This window comes from Aulostomus chinensis, chromosome 24 (assembly GCF_037954235.1).
Source record: "Aulostomus chinensis isolate RoL2024-O1b breed Wild chromosome 24, RoL_Achi_v1.0, whole genome shotgun sequence".
In the NCBI taxonomy this organism is placed as follows: domain Eukaryota; kingdom Metazoa; phylum Chordata; class Actinopteri; order Syngnathiformes; family Aulostomidae; genus Aulostomus; species Aulostomus chinensis.
This window is the reverse complement of record NC_141343.1, coordinates 1,974,025-1,993,971: the sequence shown is the minus strand read 5'-3', so window position 1 is coordinate 1,993,971 and position 19,947 is coordinate 1,974,025. Positions and strand designations below refer to the sequence as shown.

Genomic DNA, 19,947 nt, shown 5'->3' with positions numbered 1-19,947 from the left:
AGAAACCTGGTTTCTGTGCCTCAAACACTCTTCAGGATGTGTTTGCTTTCCTGGTCGTCTTGCTGCTGCACCGAGGCTTTGACCAGATCGTTACAAGCTTCATTTGGATGTGTCCAAGGAACGGTGAGAACACATAATAATTAAAGCTGCAAGCAGCGTTGTTAGGGCCTGAGCCTCTTTGTGCCCGCTGCCGGGTGGCAAACGCCACGATTCCAACGGTGTATTTGGCAAATCCCTGGGCCTTGACATTTGTGTAGAAAATTGTGGACGTCCTGTTGGAGTTAGGTCAGGGGTGTGAGTGTATGATTTGTCCGTCTTGATGAGACGAATAAAATGATGTTGGTCCGATGTCTGTAGGACATTCCTGCAGGCCGTGGCGGATTTTTGTTAGTATGTAGGTGGCGCTATTGAGTAGAGCGCTGTTTTTGTTAAATATCAAATTTTTTTCGCTGCAGCAGATTTGTGCACCAAATTTGTTGAGTTTTTGAACGTGTTTAGGGGGTCAAACTAAGCTTTGAAATGGCGAGTGTGTCGAGCAAATACAATAGGGTCTTCGCCCCGGAGGGCTCATACAACAACAATGCAGGAGGAAATGGTCATGTGATTGATATTACTCTCTCCTGATTGGTCCGTCAAACACAGGAATGTTTCTGAAAAGAAGACAACAAATTCAGTTTCTCTCCAAAGAAGACGGAGGTTCCATCAAAATGACACCTTCCATGTTTGCTGTGTGTCTGACATGTCTGCTGCTGGGGAGAACAGGTGAGCTGCATGTGTTGTGATTGTGTTGTTTCCTTTTGTCTTTGCAGCTTCATGTGTTTTGTGGTACATTTTGTCTGCTATGCTGTCAAGTTAACTATGTGTTGTCTGGTCTGTGTTTTCTCTTCAGCTCAGATTGAGGCTCAGGATCCATCAGCGACTTTACAGCTGTGATCTGTTAACGTGGGTGAAGAGTTTACCTTGGAGTGTTTCTATGAGCATAAAACAGTCGGATTAATGTTTTACTGGTATAAACAAACTCTGGGAGAGAAACCAAAGATTGTGTCTCGCTTGGATAAACATGACAGAAAAGCTTCTTTTCAAGGTGAATTCAAGGACAATCAACGCTTTGGACTGGAAGTTAAAGCCGATGGATATAACTTCAAGATCTCAGATATATTCAGACTCAGCTACTTACTACTGCATGAGTGGCTATTTTAATGTGTTTGAATTCCTGGACAGCACTGTTGTTACTGTGAAAGATTCCAGCTTGAACATCCAAGCTTCTGTCCATCAATCAGCATCAGAGCTCATCCAGCCAGGAGGCTCTCTGACTCTCAGCTGTACAGTACAAAGTGGGACCTGTGACAGAGGACACAGTGTTTACTGGTTCAAGAACTCAGGAGAAGCTCATCCAGGAATCCTTTACAGCCATGGAGCCAGGAATGATCAGTGTGAGAGGAAATCCCACACACAAACACACACCTGTATCTACAACTTACCAATGAAGAGTCTGGATTCCTCTCATCGTGGGACCTACTACTGTGCTGTGGCAGCATGTGGAGCCATACTGTTTGGAAACGGGACCACGTTGGACTTTGGATGTGAGTCAGAGATGTTGCCTCAGTTGTTCATTAGTGGTGGATAATTAATGATCACATGAAGAAATCAGATTCAGTAATATTTGGATCTTCAGGTGGAGGAAACTCTCCAGTCTTGGTGTATTTCTTGAGTGGAGCTTTGACATTCACCACCATCCTGGTTGTTGTCCTGACATATACGACGTTGAAGACACACAGCTGCCAACACTCTGGTAGGCTCAACTGTCAATGATATATTTGATGACAAATGTTCAGTGTGCGGGATATAGTAGGGAAGCTATGTGGAAATTTGCACAGATTAGATTGTACTGCAGTTTTATGAACAAGAACTTGATCAGTACGTTGAGCCCAAATGATCAAACTGATGAAGAAAAGTTAATTTTTTGAAATCTTGTTTCTTCTTTTTCATGACTAGAATTAATCAAAAGATCTTCAATGTCCTTGGCTACAAATGCAAAGGTTGGTTTATAATGTATTTTCATGTTCAAAATTATTGATGTTTCTTTAACCTCTGAACATTAACTGTGTTGGTTGCAGTTGGTGAGTCAAATCCTCTGATTTACAGAATTTCAGCTCTGATTACATGAATTCTTCCCTGCTGATGTTCCATCCACAAATGATCAGACGTCGGACGCCTGCAGCAGAGAGAGAGGAGGAGACTGTTGTCCTCTATACTGCCACCTGAAGCAGCTGAAACTACAGTTCTGATTTCATTGATTCAGTCTAGCAGGACCTGTTTTTTTTAGTTGTTATTGAAATTGTGGAACTGATTGAAGCCTGTAAGATGGACCTGAGTTCTTCCCCCTAACTTTATTGTACACGTGCTCATCTACAGAGACCTGCAAGGATATATGTTTTTTTAATATATGTATTGAACACACCTAAAATGTCAGTGAATTCTTCCACATATTGTTCTCACATGGCATGAACTTACTCTTTTTTCCATATGTCCATATTTTTGTTTTTCCTTTTGTCAGAATGAATTGTTGAAAATTGCAGGTGTCACCCATTGATCATTTTGTCGAATAAAGATCAGAGATTGCTTGCTTGTGTTGAACATCATTTTGGACAAAAGCGTCTGCAAAACAAAATTGTAGAATTGTAGATCCATATGATAAATATGACTGACAGAAGACAAGTATGAGCAAACATTCACATTGAGGCCTTTTAGTTAGTTCCACAATAGCAACAGAAAGCTATGAAGTTATTTTTACGACATACAAGGTGATAAATCTAAGAAGATTTCTGTGTAGTCCACCTACCTAATGAAAACGGGTTGTGGTCTCCCACTGTGAAGGACACCACTTTCTTGTGAAGGTAGACTCCAAAATACTTAAACTCCTCCACCTGAGGTAGGATCTCCTCCCCAACCATAAGTGGGCAAACCACTCTTTTTCCGACTGAGGACCATGGCCTCAGACTTTGAGGTACTGATTCTCATCCCAGCCGCTTCACATTCAGCTGCAAACTGTCCCAGCAACAGCTGGAGGTCATGGCCTGATGGAGCTAAGAGGACCACATCAGCCGCAAAAAGCAGAGATGACATCCTCCCTCCACAAAACCCGACCCCCTCACCACTCGGCTGTGCCTAAAAATTCTGTCCATAAAGATTATGAACAGAATCAGTAACAAAGGGAAGCCTTGGCCGAGTCCGACCCTCACCGGGAACAAGTCCGACTTACAACACAGACCAGACTCTCACTCCTCCAGTAGAAAGACTGAATGGCCCTTTGTAAGGGGCCATCCACCCCATACTCCCTGAGTACCCCCGACAGGGTGCCCCTGGGAACACGGTCCAAAGCCTTCTCCAGATACACAAAACACATGTGGACTGGTTGGGCAAACTCCCATGCCCCCTCCATCACCCTAGTAAGGGTGAAGAGCTGATCCACACTTCTCTTCCTCAATCTGAGGTTCGACTATCGCTCTGACCCTCCTCTTCAGTACCCTGGCATAGACGTTTCCAGGGAGGCTGAGGAGTGTGATCCCCCCCATAGTTGGAACACACCCTCTGGTCCCCTTTCTTAAAAGATGGGGGACCACCAACCGCATCTGCCACTCCAAAGGCACCATCCCCAATGTCCACACAATGTTGCAGAGATGTGTCAGCCAAGACAGCCCCACAACATCCAGAGCCTTCAGTACCCAGGGCAGATTTCATCCACCCCCCGCAGCTCTGCCACTGCGGAGTTCTTTAACTGCCTCAGCGACTTCTGCCCTGGAGATTGGACGACCCCACCCCACCCCCCAGCACTCCCCAAACTCTGTCGTGTTGGTGGGATTGAGGAGGTCCTCAAAGTATCCCTTCCACCACCCAATTATCTAATTATCTCCTCAGTTGACATCAGCAGCCTCCCGTCCCGACTGTAAAGTATGTGGGCAAGTTGCTGCCCCCCCCCCCCCCAAGGCGATGGACAGTTTGCCAGAACCTTTTTAGAGCCGACCGATAGTCATTCTTCATGGCCTCACCGAACTACACCCATGCCCGAGTTTTTGCCTTGGCGACTGCCATGACTGCACACCACTTGGCTTGCTGGTACCGGTCAGCTGCCTCTAGAAACCCACAGGCTGACCATGCCCTGCAAGCCTCCTTCTTCAGCTTGACGGCTCCCCTCACCTCTGGTGTCCTTATGCTCGAACATGGTGTTAGTTATGAACAAACTGTGAATTGCACAGAAGTCCAATAACTGCACACCACACGGGTTCAGGTCGGGCCTGCCGTTCCTCCCAGTCACACCCTTCCATGTCACGCTGTCATTGCCCACGTAAGCGTTGAAGTCCCCCAGTAGGACAATGGCGTCCACAGTCGGGGAACCATCCAGCACCATTCCCAGGGAGTCCAAAAATGGTGGGTACTCGGAACTGCTGTTCGGCGCATAAGCGCAGACAACTGTCAGGACCCGTTCCCCAACCCGAAGGCACACGGTGGCAACCCTTTCGTCCATCTGGGTGAACCCCAATGGCAGAGAGTCTGAGGGCAATCAAAAAGCCCACCCCAGTAACTCCAGCGAAAGAGAGTCCGACCCTCTCAAGAACTTGGGTTCCGGACCCAGAGCTATGTGTCGAGGTGAGGCCGACTATATCTAGCCAGTAACACTCAACCTCTTCCACCAGCTCCGGCTTCTTCCCCACCAGAGAGGTAACATTTTATGTCCCAAAAGCCAGCTTCCATGCCTGGGGATCAGACAGCCAAGGCCCCCACCGTGGACTGCTGCCCAAACCACATTGCACTGGACTCTCCTACGGGTGGTGGGACCACAGAAGGACGTGTCTATGTATCCGTTTCGGGCTGGGCCCAGCCGGACCCCATGAACAAAGGCCCAGCCACCAGGCACTCGCCATCAAGCCCCTTCCCCAGGCCTGGCTCCAGGGCGGGACCCCTCCGGGCTGGGTACACAAACGCATACATTTTACTTCCTTGAGGGGTCTGTTGAACCGTTCTTGGTCTGGCCCTTAGCCTAGGACCAGTCTGCCTTGGATGACCCTACCAGGGGCAAAATGTCCCAGACAGCATTACTCCTAGGGTCACTAGGAGACAAACTCCTCCACCACGATAAGGTGACAGTTCCAGGAGGAGTGGTTTCTTTCTCTCATCACAAACTGAATTATTTGGTCTGAATATTGTTTCCCTTGACTGCACGTCAGTCGGTGCCATTAGCACTTTCCACTCTCATGCTTCTCATCTTGATTGAGTTAAATTGAAATACAACTGCTGCCCCGCCTGCAAAAGCACAAATTCAAAATCAAATTTAGATTTTTTTTCTTGTTTTGACTTTGCTTCATCAATAATTTATTTTTTTCTTGCAGGAACTATGGCTCATCAGACATTTTCTGCAACATCCTGTGGTACATGATATAACGTAATGACAGAAAGCCAAATGTAAAATTGTTCACATCCAAAGTTGTTAAATTATGTTACCTAACAATGTGTCTTTCTACATGAACCATTGGTGATTTGTTATTCCCACTGCCAAAATGCAGATGTCCCTTATGCTTCTGTGAGTAAGTATTTTGCTGTCTAGTCTGCTGCAAGACAAAGAATTGGAAGGACTCACATGCAATATAAATTAAAACAAGATTAAAGTGTTTGCTGTATTCATTATCAAAAATATTGACATTACAATATAATTACATCTCTACTCACAATGCATATTTAGACAAAAAGTCAGAAAATCTGACTATCTGTATATATCATAAAGTACAAGCATGTAAGCCCACCTTGCACTTCTGAATCTAGCCAGCTCTTGCTGTGCATTTGTGTGGTTACGGTGGCGTGAAAAGCAGAGAACAAGTTTCCATTGGTGCAAACAGATAACACAGGAAGACTGGTACTAGCCTCCAGGCCACAAGATCTTCAACGAGCTCAGTCTCACGAAACTTTGTGCAGCAGGACATCAACCCAAAGCTCTGTACAACTTGGGCGATTCATCTTGCATTGTGCAAATAAATACTCTTGATTGTACTCAGTGGTCTCCTGCCTGTTTGTGGTTCCCAGCTCCAACCAGCAATGAACACGCTGGGCTAAGTTTGAGCGAGGTCCTGTGGTCTAGCCCAAAAAAAGAAAGCATCATGGATGTATGTATATATATATATATATATATATATATATAGATATATATAGATATATATTATATATATACACAATGGGGGAAATAAGTATTGAACGCATTCACTTTTTTGTCATTACATTTATTTCCAAAGATGCAATTCATGTGACATTTCTTCCAGACACTGGTATTAACTCAAATAATCCACACATGAAAAGAAATCACAACATTCAAATCCATAAATAATGATTATGTGGAATTATGTGCAATAACACAGGAAAAAAGTATTGAACACACCATGGGAAAGCTGTATAGTTTGGCAAGGAAAGGCACCATACCATCTCAAATCTGAAAGTAATTAGTCTTTGTACTTCCTATAAGTGCAAACCAACATCAGCTGGGTTAGTGCTAATTGATGGCCCTATAAACAGGTTGTTTTTTCACCAAGTAGTCAAACAAGACACATCTCATGATGGGCAAAAGCAAGGAGCTCTCTCAAGACCTTCGCAACCTGATTGTTGCTCAGCATCTGAATGGAACTGCTTACAGACTTATCTCAAAGCATCTGAGTATTCCAGTAAGCACCGTTGGGGCTTTTATCTGCAAGTGGAAGAAGCATCACCTTATCATCAACAGGCCACGCACAGGAGCTCCTCGCAAGATTTCTGATCAGGGGGTCAGAAAGATGGTCAGAAGAGTTCTCAAAGAGCCAAGGACCACCCGGAAAGCGCTCCAGAAAGACATGGAGGCAGCAGGTACAAGTGTTACAGAGAAAACTATAGGCAATGCACTCCACCGCCATGGCCTCTATGGACGCTCAGCCCGCAAGACTCCATTCCTCAAAAAAAAGGCATGTTGAAGCTTGTTTAAAGTTTGCTAAACAGCATCTGGATAAGCCTGTGGAATACTGGGAGAATGTTGTCTGGTCAGACGAGACCAAAATTGAACTTTTTGGCTGTCATATGTAGGGGCGTGAGTTTATGTAAGATATACTGGTCTCCAAGTAAACAGGGTATTGTTAGTACAAGGTCTTAAGTTCAGGTCATATGAGGACGGGAGGACTGAAAGTTCCAGTAAACCTGTACCCCAGTACCTTGCCAAACAGGATGCACCTTGCTGAAGAGAGGCACGTACACACACGAGTAATGACGTCAACAAAAGGTATAAAATGTGAATGCAAGTTGTAAGGAGGGTTCTGTCTATATGTAAGATGTGAGGTGGTTGATCAGTGCATTAAACCCGCAAGAGGCTGTAAGATGATCCGTCGTTGAGTCTCGTTTGTCATCTCAACTTGAATGAGAGATCCGAGGTCAACTCCAACACATACTACACACCATGTTTGGAGGAGAAATGGCACTGCACATCACCCAAATAACACTATACCAACAGTGAAGTTTGGTGGTGGAAACATCATGCCATGGGGTTGTTTCTCATCTTGTGGTACTGGCAGACTTCATATAATTGAAGGAGCAATGAATGGAAACATCTATCGGCAAATTCTTGAGATGAACCTGCTGCCATCCACCAGGATGATGAAGATGAGACGTGGCTGGACCTTTCAACAGGACAACGATCCGAAGCACATGGCAAAGTTGACTCTCGAATGGTTTAAAAATAAGAAAATCAATGTGTTAGAATGGCCCAGTCAATAACCTGACTTCAATCCGATTGAACATTTGTGGTAAGAACTAAAGAAAAAGGTTCACCGGAGGGCACCAAAGAATATTCAAGATTTAAAGACAATCTGTGCGGAGGAATGGGCAAAAATCACACCTGAGCAGTGTGGGCGATTAGTTAATACATACAAGAAGCGTCTGGAAGCTGTCATTGCAAACAAAGGCTTCTCCACAAAGTCTTAAACCAGTCTCAGGTAGTGTGTTCAATACTTTTTTCCTGTGTTATTGCACTAAATTCCACATAATCATTATTTATGGATTTGAATGTTGTGATTTCTTTTCATGTGTGGATTATTTGAGTTAATACCAGTGTCTGGCAGAAATGTCACATGAATTGCATCTTTGGAAATAAATGCAATGACAAAAAAGTTAATGCGTTCAATACTTATTTCCCCATTGTATGTATATATATATACAACCTCTGCACAGAGTTAAAAACAGCCTCATCGTTTTTCTGGAAGGACTGATTAGAGTTTTAAACCAGCCACCCTGGCTCTGTTTCATCTGGTTACCGTGCAGCACTAAGCAGTTTTATGGAGATTCTTTCATTTTGAATGTCTGCATCATCTCGTAATGATAAAACAGACCTGCCATGTACAGTTGATTATAATGATTCTTGACTGCAACAATTCACAACTATGTCCAGGTTCCATGTTACGGACCTTGTGTTTCAGGCCTTAACCTGGTTTAAAATCTCTGCGTCCAAACAAAGATGTAACCTTCAGCATAGGTGTGTGGCACTTAATGCCTGATTTTTTACCCTACAGCATATCCTGACATGTATGCTAACTGGTCCAAAACATTTTCTTCCACACATTTCCATGCTACCTCGTCCTCTGATCAATGACAATTAGTTCAAACTCAATGTCCAACATCCAGCAGGTTTGTATTGACTGCCACTACTGGTCCACCTTCCTCACAGCTTGAGATTGAGTTTCTTCTGCCACTGACTTGATGCTGACTGACTTGTAATGTAGTTGATGGTTCAGTGTCACCGTCAGATAAATGAAACTTTTCATCTGACATTGTCCTGAGTATGTGAGGGTTCTTATTATGAAACTGAGTTCATTTGCATTTTATCCACCCTGAACATTCAATTCTCTGTACACTTCCACATTCTGTTCTCACAATTCACCTTCAGTTTAAGTCAAGTCAAGTCAATTTTATTTATATAGCGCCAAATCACAACAAAAGTTATGTCATGACACGTTACAGGTAGAGCAGGTCCAGTACCACACTCCTTCAATGAATTTACACCCAACAATTCTCTGCAATTCCTGTTCACATTTGTGATGATTCCTTTGTGACCTATGGGGTGGAAAAGATAAAGCTGAGCTGCATGCCTTTAACGAGGCCCCAACCCACAACTACAACGTCCACCACCACCACAGCACCTCCTGTGTATAACAAATTTGGTGTTGTCTTGAGACTTCATAGTCTCAACGTTTGGTGCTTTTAACTTTGTTAAATGCAAGTTCACGCTCTCATTTATACAAAAGATGATTCAGTAGTTTTGTTGTACGCTGTGACCTGAGTTTGATGACAACACACGGATGTTGACACATTTTCAACACATTCTTGGAACCATTTTGGCAAATTCAGCTTTATGCTTGTCCTCTCATACACCAAAGACAACAATGTAGGAGGAACTGGTCATGTGATCAATGTTAGTCTCTCCTGATTGGCAAATCAAACACAGGCATGTTCCTTAAAAGAAGAGACAGTTTCTCTCCAAAGAAGACGGAGGTTCCATCAAAATGACACCTTCCATGTTTGCTGTGTGTCTGATATGTCTGCTGCTGGGAAGAACAGGTGAGCTGCATGTGTTTTGATTGTGTGGTTTCCTTTTGTTTTTGCAGCTTCATGTGTTTTGTGGTACATTTTGTCTGCTATGCTGTCAAGTTAACTATGTGTTGTCTGGTCTGTGTTTTCTCTTCAGCTCAGATTGAGGCTCAGGATCCATCAGCGACTTTACAGCTGTTATCTGTTAACGTGGGTGAAGAGTTTACCTTGGAGTGTTTCTATGAGAATAAAACAGTCGGATTAATGTTTTACTGGTATAAACAAACTCTGGGAGAGAAACCAAAGATTGTGTCACAATTATTTACATATGACAGTGACGGCTCTTTTCAAGGTGAATTCAAGGACGATCAACGTTTTCGACTGGAAGTTAAATCTGGTAGAAATAACTTGAAGATCTCAGATGCACAATATTCAGACTCAGCTACTTACTACTGCATGAGTGGCTATTTAGATGTGTTGGAATTCCTGAACAGCACTGTTGTTACTGTGAAAGATTCCAGCTTGAACATCCAAGCTTCTGTCCATCAATCAGCATCAGAGCTCATCCAGCCAGGAGGCTCTCTGACTCTCAACTGTACAGTACAAAGTGGGACCTGTGACAGAGGACACAGTGTTTACTGGTTCAAGAACTCAGGAGAAGCTCATCCAGGAATCCTTTACAGCCATGGAGCCAGGAATGATCAGTGTGAGAGGAAACCCCACACACAAACACACACCTGTGTCTACAACTTACCAATGAAGAGTCTGGATTCCTCTCATCGTGGGACCTACTACTGTGCTGTGGCAGCATGTGGAGCCATACTGTTTGGAAACGGGACCACGTTGGACTTTGGATGTGAGTCAGAGATGTTGCCTCAGTTGTTCATTAGTGGTGGATAATTAATGATCACATGAAGAAATCAGATTCAGTAATATTTGGATCTTCAGGTGGAGGAAACTCTCCAGTCTTGGTGTATTTCTTGAGTGGAGCTTTGACATTCACCACCATCCTGGTTGTTGTCCTGACATATACGACGTTGAAGACACACAGCTGCCAACACTCTGGTAGGCTCAACTGTCAATGATATATTTGATGACAAATGTTCAGTGTACGGGATATAGTAGGGAAGCTTCGTGGAAATTTGCACAGATTAGATTGTGTTGCCCTCTCGTGCAGTTTTATGACAATTCAGACAGACAGAAAGACAGACAGAGTACTTTATTAATCCCTTTTGGACGTTCCGCCAGGGAAATTGCACTCTCCTCAACATTCATTCACAGAACTGTTACCATAGAATAGATTATTAATGAAACCTTCGCGAAAAATAACAAAGAAGAGAAAACAAAGACGATATATATATATATATATATATGCATATATATATATATATGCATATATATGCATATATATATATGCATATATATGCATATATATATGCATATATATGCATATATATATATATGCATATATATATATATGCATATATATGCATATATATATATATATGCATATATATATATGCATATATATATGCATATATATATATATATGCATATATATATATGCATATATATATTTATATATATATATGCATATATATATATGCATATATATATATGCATATATATATATGCATATATATATTTATATATATATATGCATATATATATATGCATATATATATTTATATATATATATGCATATATATATATGCATATATATATGCATATATATATATATGCATATATATATATATGCATATGCATATATATATGCATATATATATATATGCATATATATATATATGCATATATATATATATGCATATATATATATGCATATATATATTTATATATATATATGCATATATATATATGCATATATATATATATGCATATATATATATGCATATATATATATATATGCATATATATATATATGCATATATATATATGCATATATATATATATATGCATATATATATATATATGCATATATATATATATATGCATATATATATATATGCATATATATATATATATATATATATATATATATATATGCATATATACATATATATGCATATATACATGTGCGTGTGCCTGTGTGTACCTGGATGGTCATGTATATGTGCATAGTGACAGGAATAATCATAATATTAATTGTTCTTGATTTTTATTATAACAATAATTATAATAATGATGATGATGATATAATATAATATCATCATCATTATTATATTATATTATAATAATGATGATGATATAATATCATAAAAATATAACAATAGTTATAATAATAATAACAACAACAATAATAATATACAGTCTCTTATATTGCACATGAGTGTCCGGTTGTTATCGGGGTAGGTCATTGGTGCTCAGCCCTCTCCTACAGTCCTTCTGTTGGCCCTCCCCCCCTCCAGTGAGGAGTTTAACAGTTTAAGTTAGGAGTTAAGTTAGTCAGGTTAAGTTAGGAGTTCTTCAGTCTGTTGGTCCTGCACTTGGGGAGGAGCAGCCTCTGGCTGAACAGGCTTCTCTGGCTGGTGGTGACAGTGTGCAGAGGGTGGCTGACATTGAAGGCTCTCAGCCTCCTCAGGAAGTACATCCTGCTCTGAGCCTTCTTATATAGCTGCCTCGTGTTGCTCGTCCAGTCCAGCCTGTTGTCCAGCCACAGCCCAAGATATTTATAGGTCTGTACGACCTCAACCTCCTCCGTTCCTATCAGAACTGGTCCAGAGGCACTGGATCAGAACACTGAGTCTAAATGATCAAACTGATGAAGGAAAAACATTGTAATTTTTTCAAAATCAAGTTTGTTTCTTCTTGTTCATGTCTAGAGTCAACAAAAAGATCTTCAGTGTCCTCGGCTCCAAAGGCAGAGGTTGGTTTATATGTTCAAAATGATGATTGATGTTTCTGTTTCTTTACCCTCTGAACAATAACGGTGTTGGTTACAGTTGGTGAGTCAAATCTTCTGATTTACAGAATTTCAGCTCTGATTACATGAATTCTTCCCTGCTGATGTTCCATCCACAAATGATCAGACGTCGGACACCTGCAGCAGAGAGAGAGGAGGAGACTGTTGTCCTCTATACTGCCACCTGAAGCAGCTGAAACTACAGTTCTGATTTCATTGATTCAGTCTAGCAGGACCTGTTTTTTTTAGTTGTTATTGAAATTGTGGAACTGATTGAAGCCTGTAAGATGGACCTGAGTTCTTCCCCCTAACTTTATTGTACACGTGCTCATCTACAGAGACCTGCAAGGATTCAAGTTGTTCATAAATGTGTGGACTTTTCTGCTGGTTGGACCAAAGCTATGATGTTCAGCAAAGCAGCAGCTCATGGTCACAGCTTTCTGGGGGATGCTCCTGCTGGTCAGAGCAGGTACTGCAGGGCTCCCTCATGTGTTACTGCTGTATATTAATGGAACGTCTTCATTTTCTTGCCTGTGTTTTAGTCTCTGTCAGAGACAAAGTAGTTTTACTTTATTGTTGATTTGACTTGGATCTCAATTTGAAGGGATGTTTGGTGGAGGGGGAGGAGCCAGAAAGGACACTGATGCTGCCAACAAGGTCCTAGAGTTGAGACGTTCACAAACCCCTTGTTCAAAAAAAATGAATCCTTTGGATGAACCAACTGAATTTTTTTTGTGTGAATGATGCAGCAAACAATGAACTTTGTTTGAATGTGATTTGTTCCCTGAATGAATCTAAATCAGAAGTGAATAAAATAATACATTTTGTTTGTCACTGTGTCGTTCACATTTCACACATCTAAAAACAATGTGTTTGTTCGAACAAGGTATGAACTTACTCTTTATTGCCTGTACATCAGTTTAAATGTACTTTACCTGTTGATTACAATGACCATGAAGTCTGAGCCCTGAGTTTGTATTCATGTATTCAAAGACATGAGAAGTGTGTGTGAAGGATGTGTCTAGAGGTGGTGTTGTGGTCAACCCATATGGAAAGTGTGTTACTTCCTTCAGTTCAAGCATCATTTCAGGTCAATCTCACCAACTCTTCACCAATAACTTGAACAAAAACTGAAATTTTCACATTGCACTCCCTCTTTAAGGGGTTTATTTTTTCATTTCACCTCAAACCAGGGATAAAATCTGTCACATTCAGGGGTTGTGGGATGGTGAGACCCAAGTGCAGACAGTAGGGATGGTGCAAAAAGAGGCTTGAGGCGGGGAGTGAGGCCAACGGCTTGAGATGTGGCGTGAGGCCAACGGCTTGATGAGTTGAGACTGAGACTGAGACTGAGACTGAGACTGAGACTGAGACGACAACAGCAAATGACGACAATGACCCAACAAGGAACTAAGGACACACAGGTTAAATACAAGAGGGGAAACGAGACACAGGTGGTGCAATCACCCAGGTGAGACACATGAGGTAATCACAAGAGGGAGGTCAGGAAGACAGGACATGACTACAAAATAAAACAGGAAACACGAGACAGGGATCGTGACAAAAAACACTTTGAGATAAGGCATCTCTTGTGCAAGTGAGCCCTGCCAAGGTAGCGGCACACAATTAACAGAGTTAGGAAAGACAAAATACAAATATAACATAATGGGGACAGTCAGGGTCATGAATATATCCATCAAAAAGAAACAAGAATTACAAGCAGGAGCAGACAGTTTGAAACGTACGTTTGAGATATGATTTGAACTTGGTAACTGAAACGAAAGCTGTGACTTTTGAGTGATTTCTGAAGATCATTCCAGAGAACTGGCCCACTGTAACTGAAACTAGTTTTTCCAAATTCTAAATTTAATGTTGGAACATCTCAGAAAATATACCTACTCCTGGCAAGTGACTGTTAAAAGACTAATTATATACCATGGAAAGTAGCCAACTTCAGCCTTGTGCACAAGCATTTATGCTTGTGTCTTCTTGCATGAAGTGAGGGCCAACAAACCACTTAATACAGCGGGCAGTGATGAGTGAGTTGCATGGGTTATAAATCTAAGGGTAGAGTGATAAACAGAGTCTAGGGACTGCAGACGAGCCTTGGTGGTATGGCTGTCAAAGACATCTCCATTGTCCAGTACAGGTTAAAAAAAAAAAAGTGGCCTCCACCTGCTTTTTCTTTGCTGACTTTGAAAAACAAGCACTATTCCTAAAATAAAACCCTATTTTTTCTACGTAGCCAGTAGTTGAGGAACGTGAAATTTAAATGATAAATCCTCATCCAACACGAGGCCTAAGTACTTAAACGAGGAGACCAATTCTATTGGTGTCCCCTGCAGAGGATAAAGGGATGGAGGAGAGGATCCACACTTACGTTTCTTGGAAAAAATCTTTTCTGATCATTTAAAACTAACTTTAGGGAGAGGTGAGGAGATTACGTTGGACTATTTCGAAAACTACAAACAGCTGCGAAATTCATCCATCGATTGGCGATGATGAACAATAAATTATGGCGTCATCGGCATATCTTTGCATCTAACTGGTTATCACTGAGATTGTTAACATGATGTGAGGCGTGGGTGTTCTCTTCATTTACTTCCAGGTGTCATTGCTCTCTTTCTGTCACTCAACTGACTCAAAAGTAGAAAGTAAAACTACTGAGTTTCTTCTCTGGTCAAAGTTTCACATCACGCTGTTTTCTGGCTCTCCTCTCCAGCCCGGCCCTCACTCCTCCACAGGATGTCTCTGTGGTTTTGTTTGCAATGCCTCTTCTTGTGCGTTTGTTCCAGTTGCTTCACGACAATGCCTCTGACGGTTCTATTGTTATACTCTCAGGTCACACTTAAAGATTTCCTGTTGAGTTCACCAATGTGTCCTGATGCTCCTCATGCAGTGGTTTATAAAAGGCAGAAATGAGTTTCTTACACCAGTCAAGGCCTGCTGCAGCATCACCTGTCAATCATTACAAAGTCAGCTTTGTCTCCACTTTACAGAACCACAACAACAGTGTGGTTGTTCCGTGTACACTACAAGCCTGGTGAGAGTAGAAATAAGACACATGAAAGAGCTGCTGGGGAGGAAAGACTCAGTTCAATTGTTCTTGTCAGATCATACAGGTGAATGACACAACTTCCTCTCACACACACAAAGTCCAAATGAAACACAGAACTGAAGTCAAGGCTGATCTACTGCCTGACACTGGAGTACACACATTCATCTGAGGTGTCCTTCCCCAGTCTTCTTGATCTGCTGAGCTTGTAATCTGATAAAGCAGCATAATGGAGGTTCTCTGCCTCTTGGTTACCCTGGTAAAATAAAACAAAAACCACTTAACTAGCAAACGAGTGAACGTATCATGACTGAGACAGACACACGTCACAAAGAGCAAACGTAAAAATATGTGACTGTGACAATAATCATCACTTTGAACAAGTGAACCTACCTCTGCATTTGGAGAGGAGACAACTGAAGATCTTCTTGTTGAGTCTGTCATGAAAAGAAGGAACCAATATTTTTAAATGCATTTTCATTTCATTTGATCAATATGACTGATTTATCTTAAACTACAGGACGAGGCATTCAGAAATCAGTACTTATATTTTGTGACGAATTAAATCTTGAAGTCTGAATGAACTTTTTCTTGATTATTTGACGAGAAATTTGTTGCACATTGCAACTAAAATGCATTTGATTCAATCCATCCATTTTCTTCTGCTTATTCCTGTTAAGGGTCACGGGGGGGGGGGGGGGGGGTCGGGGAGAGAAGCCGGAGTACCAGAGAGAATCCACGCAGGCACAGGGAGAACATGGAGACTCCACACAGAAAGATCCCGTGCCCGAGCCGGGACTCGAACCTGGAACCTTCTTGCTGTGAGGCAACAGCGCTGACCACTGCACCACCGTGCAGCCTCATTTAAATCAAAATCTCAAAAAAAAAAAAAAAAAAAAAACCCCACACTGTATCCACTGGTCAATAAAAGTGCATGTTCTTCAATAAATAATTGAGCCTCTTAGAGTCTGAATCTGTGTTAATTTCCACGAAGCTTCCCTACTATATCCCGTACACTGAACATTTGTCATCAAATATATCATTGACAGTTGAGCCTACCAGAGTGTTGGCAGCTGTGTGTCTTCAACGTCGTATATGTCAGGACAACAACCAGGATGGTGGTGAATGTCAAAGCTCCACTCAAGAAATACACCAAGACTGGAGAGTTTCCTCCACCTGAAGATCCAAATATTACTGAATCTGATTTCTTCATGTGATCATTAATTATCCACCACTAATGAACAACTGAGGCAACATCTCTGACTCACATCCAAAGTCCAACGTGGTCCCGTTTCCAAACAGTATGGCTCCACATGCTGCCACAGCACAGTAGTAGGTCCCACGATGAGAGGAATCCAGACTCTTCATTGGTAAGTTGTAGACACAGGTGTGTGTTTGTGTGTGGGGTTTCCTCTCACACTGATCATTCCTGGCTCCATGGCTGTAAAGGATTCCTGGATGAGCTTCTCCTGAGTACTTGAACCAGTAAACACTGTGTCCTCTGTCACAGGTCCCACTCTGTACTGTACAGCTGAGAGTCAGAGAGCCTCCTGGCTGGATGAGCTCTGATGCTGATTGATGGACAGAAGCTTGGATGTTCAAGCTGGAATCTTTCACAGTAACAACAGTGCTGTTCAGGAATTCAAACACATTAAAATAGCCACTCACACAGTAGTAAGTAGCTGAGTCTGAATATTGTGCATCTGAGATCTTCAAGTTATTTCTACCAGATTTAACTTCCAGTCTAAAACGTTGATCGTCCTTGAATTCACCTTGAAAAGAGCCGTCACTGTCATATGTAAATAATTGTGACACAATCTTTGGTTTCTCTCCCAGAGTTTGTTTGAACCAGTAAAACTTTACTGCAACTGTCTCCTGCTCATAGAAACACTCCAAGGTAAACTCTTCACCCACGTTAACAGATAACAGCTGTAAAGTCGCTGATGGATCCTGAGCCTCAATCTGAGCTGAAGAGAAAACACAGACCAGACAACACATAGTTAACTTGACAGCATAGCAGACAAAATGTACCACAAAACACATGAAGGTGCAAAGACAAAAGGAAACCACACAATCACAACACATGCAGCTCACCTGTTCTCCCCAGCAGCAGACATGTCAGACACACAGCAAACATGGAAGGTGTCATTTTGATGGAACCTCCGTCTTCTTTGGAGAGAAACTGTCTCTTCTTTTAAGGAACATGCCTGTGTTTGATTAGCCAATCAGGAGAGACTAACATTGATCACATGACCAGTTCCTCCTACATTGTTGTCTTTGGTGTATGAGAGGACAAGCATAAAGCTGAATTTGCCAAAATGGTTCCAAGAATGTGTTGAAAATGTGTCAACATCCGTGTGTTGTCATCAAACTCAGGTCACAGCGTACAACATAACTACTGAATCATCTTTTGTATAAATGAGAGCGTGAACTTGCATTTAACAAAGTTAAAAGCACCAAACGTTGAGACTATGAAGTCTCAAGACAACACCAAATTTGTTATACACAGGAGGTGCTGTGGTGGTGGTGGACGTTGTAGTTGTGGGTTGGGGCCTCGTTAAAGGCATGCAGCTCAGCTTTATCTTTTCCACCCCATAGGTCACAAAGGAATCATCACAAATGTGAACAGGAATTGCAGAGAATTGTTGGGTGTAAATTCATTGAAGGAGTGTGGTACTGGACCTGCTCTACCTGTAACGTGTCATGACATAACTTTTGTTGTGATTTGGCGCTATATAAATAAAATTGACTTGACTTGACTTAAACTGAAGCTGAATTGTGAGAACAGAATGTGGAAGTGTACAGAGAATTGAATGTTCAGGGTGGATAAAATGCAAATGAACTCAGTTTCATAATAAGAACCCTCACATACTCAGGACAATGTCAGATGAAAAGTTTCATTTATCTGACGGTGACACTGAACCATCAACTACATTACAAGTCAGTCAGCATCAAGTCAGTGGCAGAAGAAACTCAATCTCAAGCTGTGAGGAAGGTGGACCAGTAGTGGCAGTCAATACAAACCTGCTGGATGTTGGACATTGAGTTTGAACTAATTGTCATTGATCAGAGGACGAGGTAGCATGGAAATGTGTGGAAGAAAATGTTTTGGACCAGTTAGCATACATGTCAGGATATGCTGTAGGGTAAAAAATCAGGCATTAAGTGCCACACACCTATGCTGAAGGTTACATCTTTGTTTGGACGCAGAGATTTTAAACCAGGTTAAGGCCTGAAACACAAGGTCCGTAACATGGAACCTGGACATAGTTGTGAATTGTTGCAGTCAAGAATCATTATAATCAACTGTACATGGCAGGTCTGTTTTATCATTACGAGATGATGCAGACATTCAAAATGAAAGAATCTCCATAAAACTGCTTAGTGCTGCACGGTAACCAGATGAAACAGAGCCAGGGTGGCTGGTTTAAAACTCTAATCAGTCCTTCCAGAAAAATGATGAGGCTGTTTTTAACTCTGTGCAGAGGTTGTATATATATATATATACATACAATGGGGAAATAAGTATTGAACGCATTAACTTTTTTGTCATTACATTTATTTCTAAAGATGCAATTCATGTGACATTTCTGCCAGACACTGGTATTAACTCAAATAATCCACACATGAAAAGAAATCACAACATTCAAATCCATAAATAATGATTATGTGGAATTTAGTGCAATAACACAGGAAAAAAGTATTGAACACACCATCTGAGACTGGTTTAAGACTTTGTGGAGAAGCCTTTGTTTGCAATGACAGCTTCCAGACGCTTCTTGTATGTATTAACTAATCGCCCACACTGCTCAGGTGTGATTTTTGCCCATTCCTCCGCACAGATTGTCTTTAAATCTTGAATATTCTTTGGTGCCCTCCGGTGAACCTTTTTCTTTAGTTCTTACCACAAATGTTCAATCGGATTGAAGTCAGGTTATTGACTGGGCCATTCTAACACATTGATTTTCTTATTTTTAAACCATTCGAGAGTCAACTTTGCCATGTGCTTCGGATCGTTGTCCTGTTGAAAGGTCCAGCCACGTCTCATCTTCATCATCCTGGTGGATGGCAGCAGGTTCATCTCAAGAATTTGCCGATAGATGTTTCCATTCATTGCTCCTTCAATTATATGAAGTCTGCCAGTACCACAAGATGAGAAACAACCCCATGGCATGATGTTTCCACCACCAAACTTCACTGGTGGTATAGTGTTATTTGGGTGATGTGCAGTGCCATTTCTCCTCCAAACATGGTGTGTAGTATGTGTTGGAGTTGACCTCGGATCTCTCATTCAAGTTGAGATGACAAACGAGACTCAACGACGGATCATCTTACAGCCTCTTGCGGGTTTAATGCACTGATCAACCACCTCACATCTTACATATAG

At 41.6% G+C, this 19,947-nt stretch overlaps 2 protein-coding genes and 1 pseudogene across 2 annotated transcripts; 2 read left to right on the top strand and 1 right to left on the bottom strand.

Annotated features, from left to right (window-relative positions):
- Nucleotides 1–707: 707 nt before the first annotated feature.
- On the top strand, nt 708–1,822 carry LOC147238349 (uncharacterized; annotated as a pseudogene).
- A 4,777-nt stretch (nt 1,823–6,599) lies between these two features.
- LOC147238348 (uncharacterized) lies at nt 6,600–12,693 on the top strand. The gene is made up of 5 exons (XM_086198232.1): nt 6,600–6,882; nt 9,743–10,441; nt 10,534–10,650; nt 12,426–12,469; nt 12,574–12,693. The coding sequence occupies exons 1-5, from the start codon at nt 6,600–6,602 to the stop codon at nt 12,691–12,693; spliced, it is 1,263 nt and encodes a 420-aa protein (XP_086054358.1).
- Nucleotides 12,694–15,570: 2,877 nt separating this feature from the next.
- Nucleotides 15,571–17,721, bottom strand: LOC147238347 (uncharacterized). Its single transcript, XM_086198176.1, has 5 exons — nt 17,655–17,721; nt 16,829–17,527; nt 16,620–16,736; nt 15,954–15,997; nt 15,571–15,816 (listed from the first exon to the last, which is right to left on the bottom strand). The coding sequence occupies exons 1-5, from the start codon at nt 17,707–17,709 to the stop codon at nt 15,697–15,699; spliced, it is 1,035 nt and encodes a 344-aa protein (XP_086054302.1). The 5' UTR covers nt 17,710–17,721; the 3' UTR covers nt 15,571–15,696.
- Between the last annotated feature and the right edge of the window lie 2,226 nt (nt 17,722–19,947).

Coding starts and splice junctions, on each gene's coding strand:
- LOC147238348 (XM_086198232.1), top strand. CDS start 6,600: ATGGGCAAAAGCAAGGAGCTCTCTCAAGACCTTCGCAACCTGATTGTT. Junction 10,651..12,425: donor ACACAGCTGCCAACACTCTG/GTAGGCTCAACT, acceptor GTTCATGTCTAG/AGTCAACAAAAAGATCTTCA. Junction 12,470..12,573: donor CCTCGGCTCCAAAGGCAGAG/GTTGGTTTATAT, acceptor TCTGATTTACAG/AATTTCAGCTCTGATTACAT.
- LOC147238347 (XM_086198176.1), bottom strand. CDS start 17,709: ATGACACCTTCCATGTTTGCTGTGTGTCTGACATGTCTGCTGCTGGGG. Junction 15,998..16,619: donor ACACAGCTGCCAACACTCTG/GTAGGCTCAACT, acceptor TTTTCATGACAG/ACTCAACAAGAAGATCTTCA. Junction 15,817..15,953: donor TCTCCTCTCCAAATGCAGAG/GTAGGTTCACTT, acceptor TTATTTTACCAG/GGTAACCAAGAGGCAGAGAA.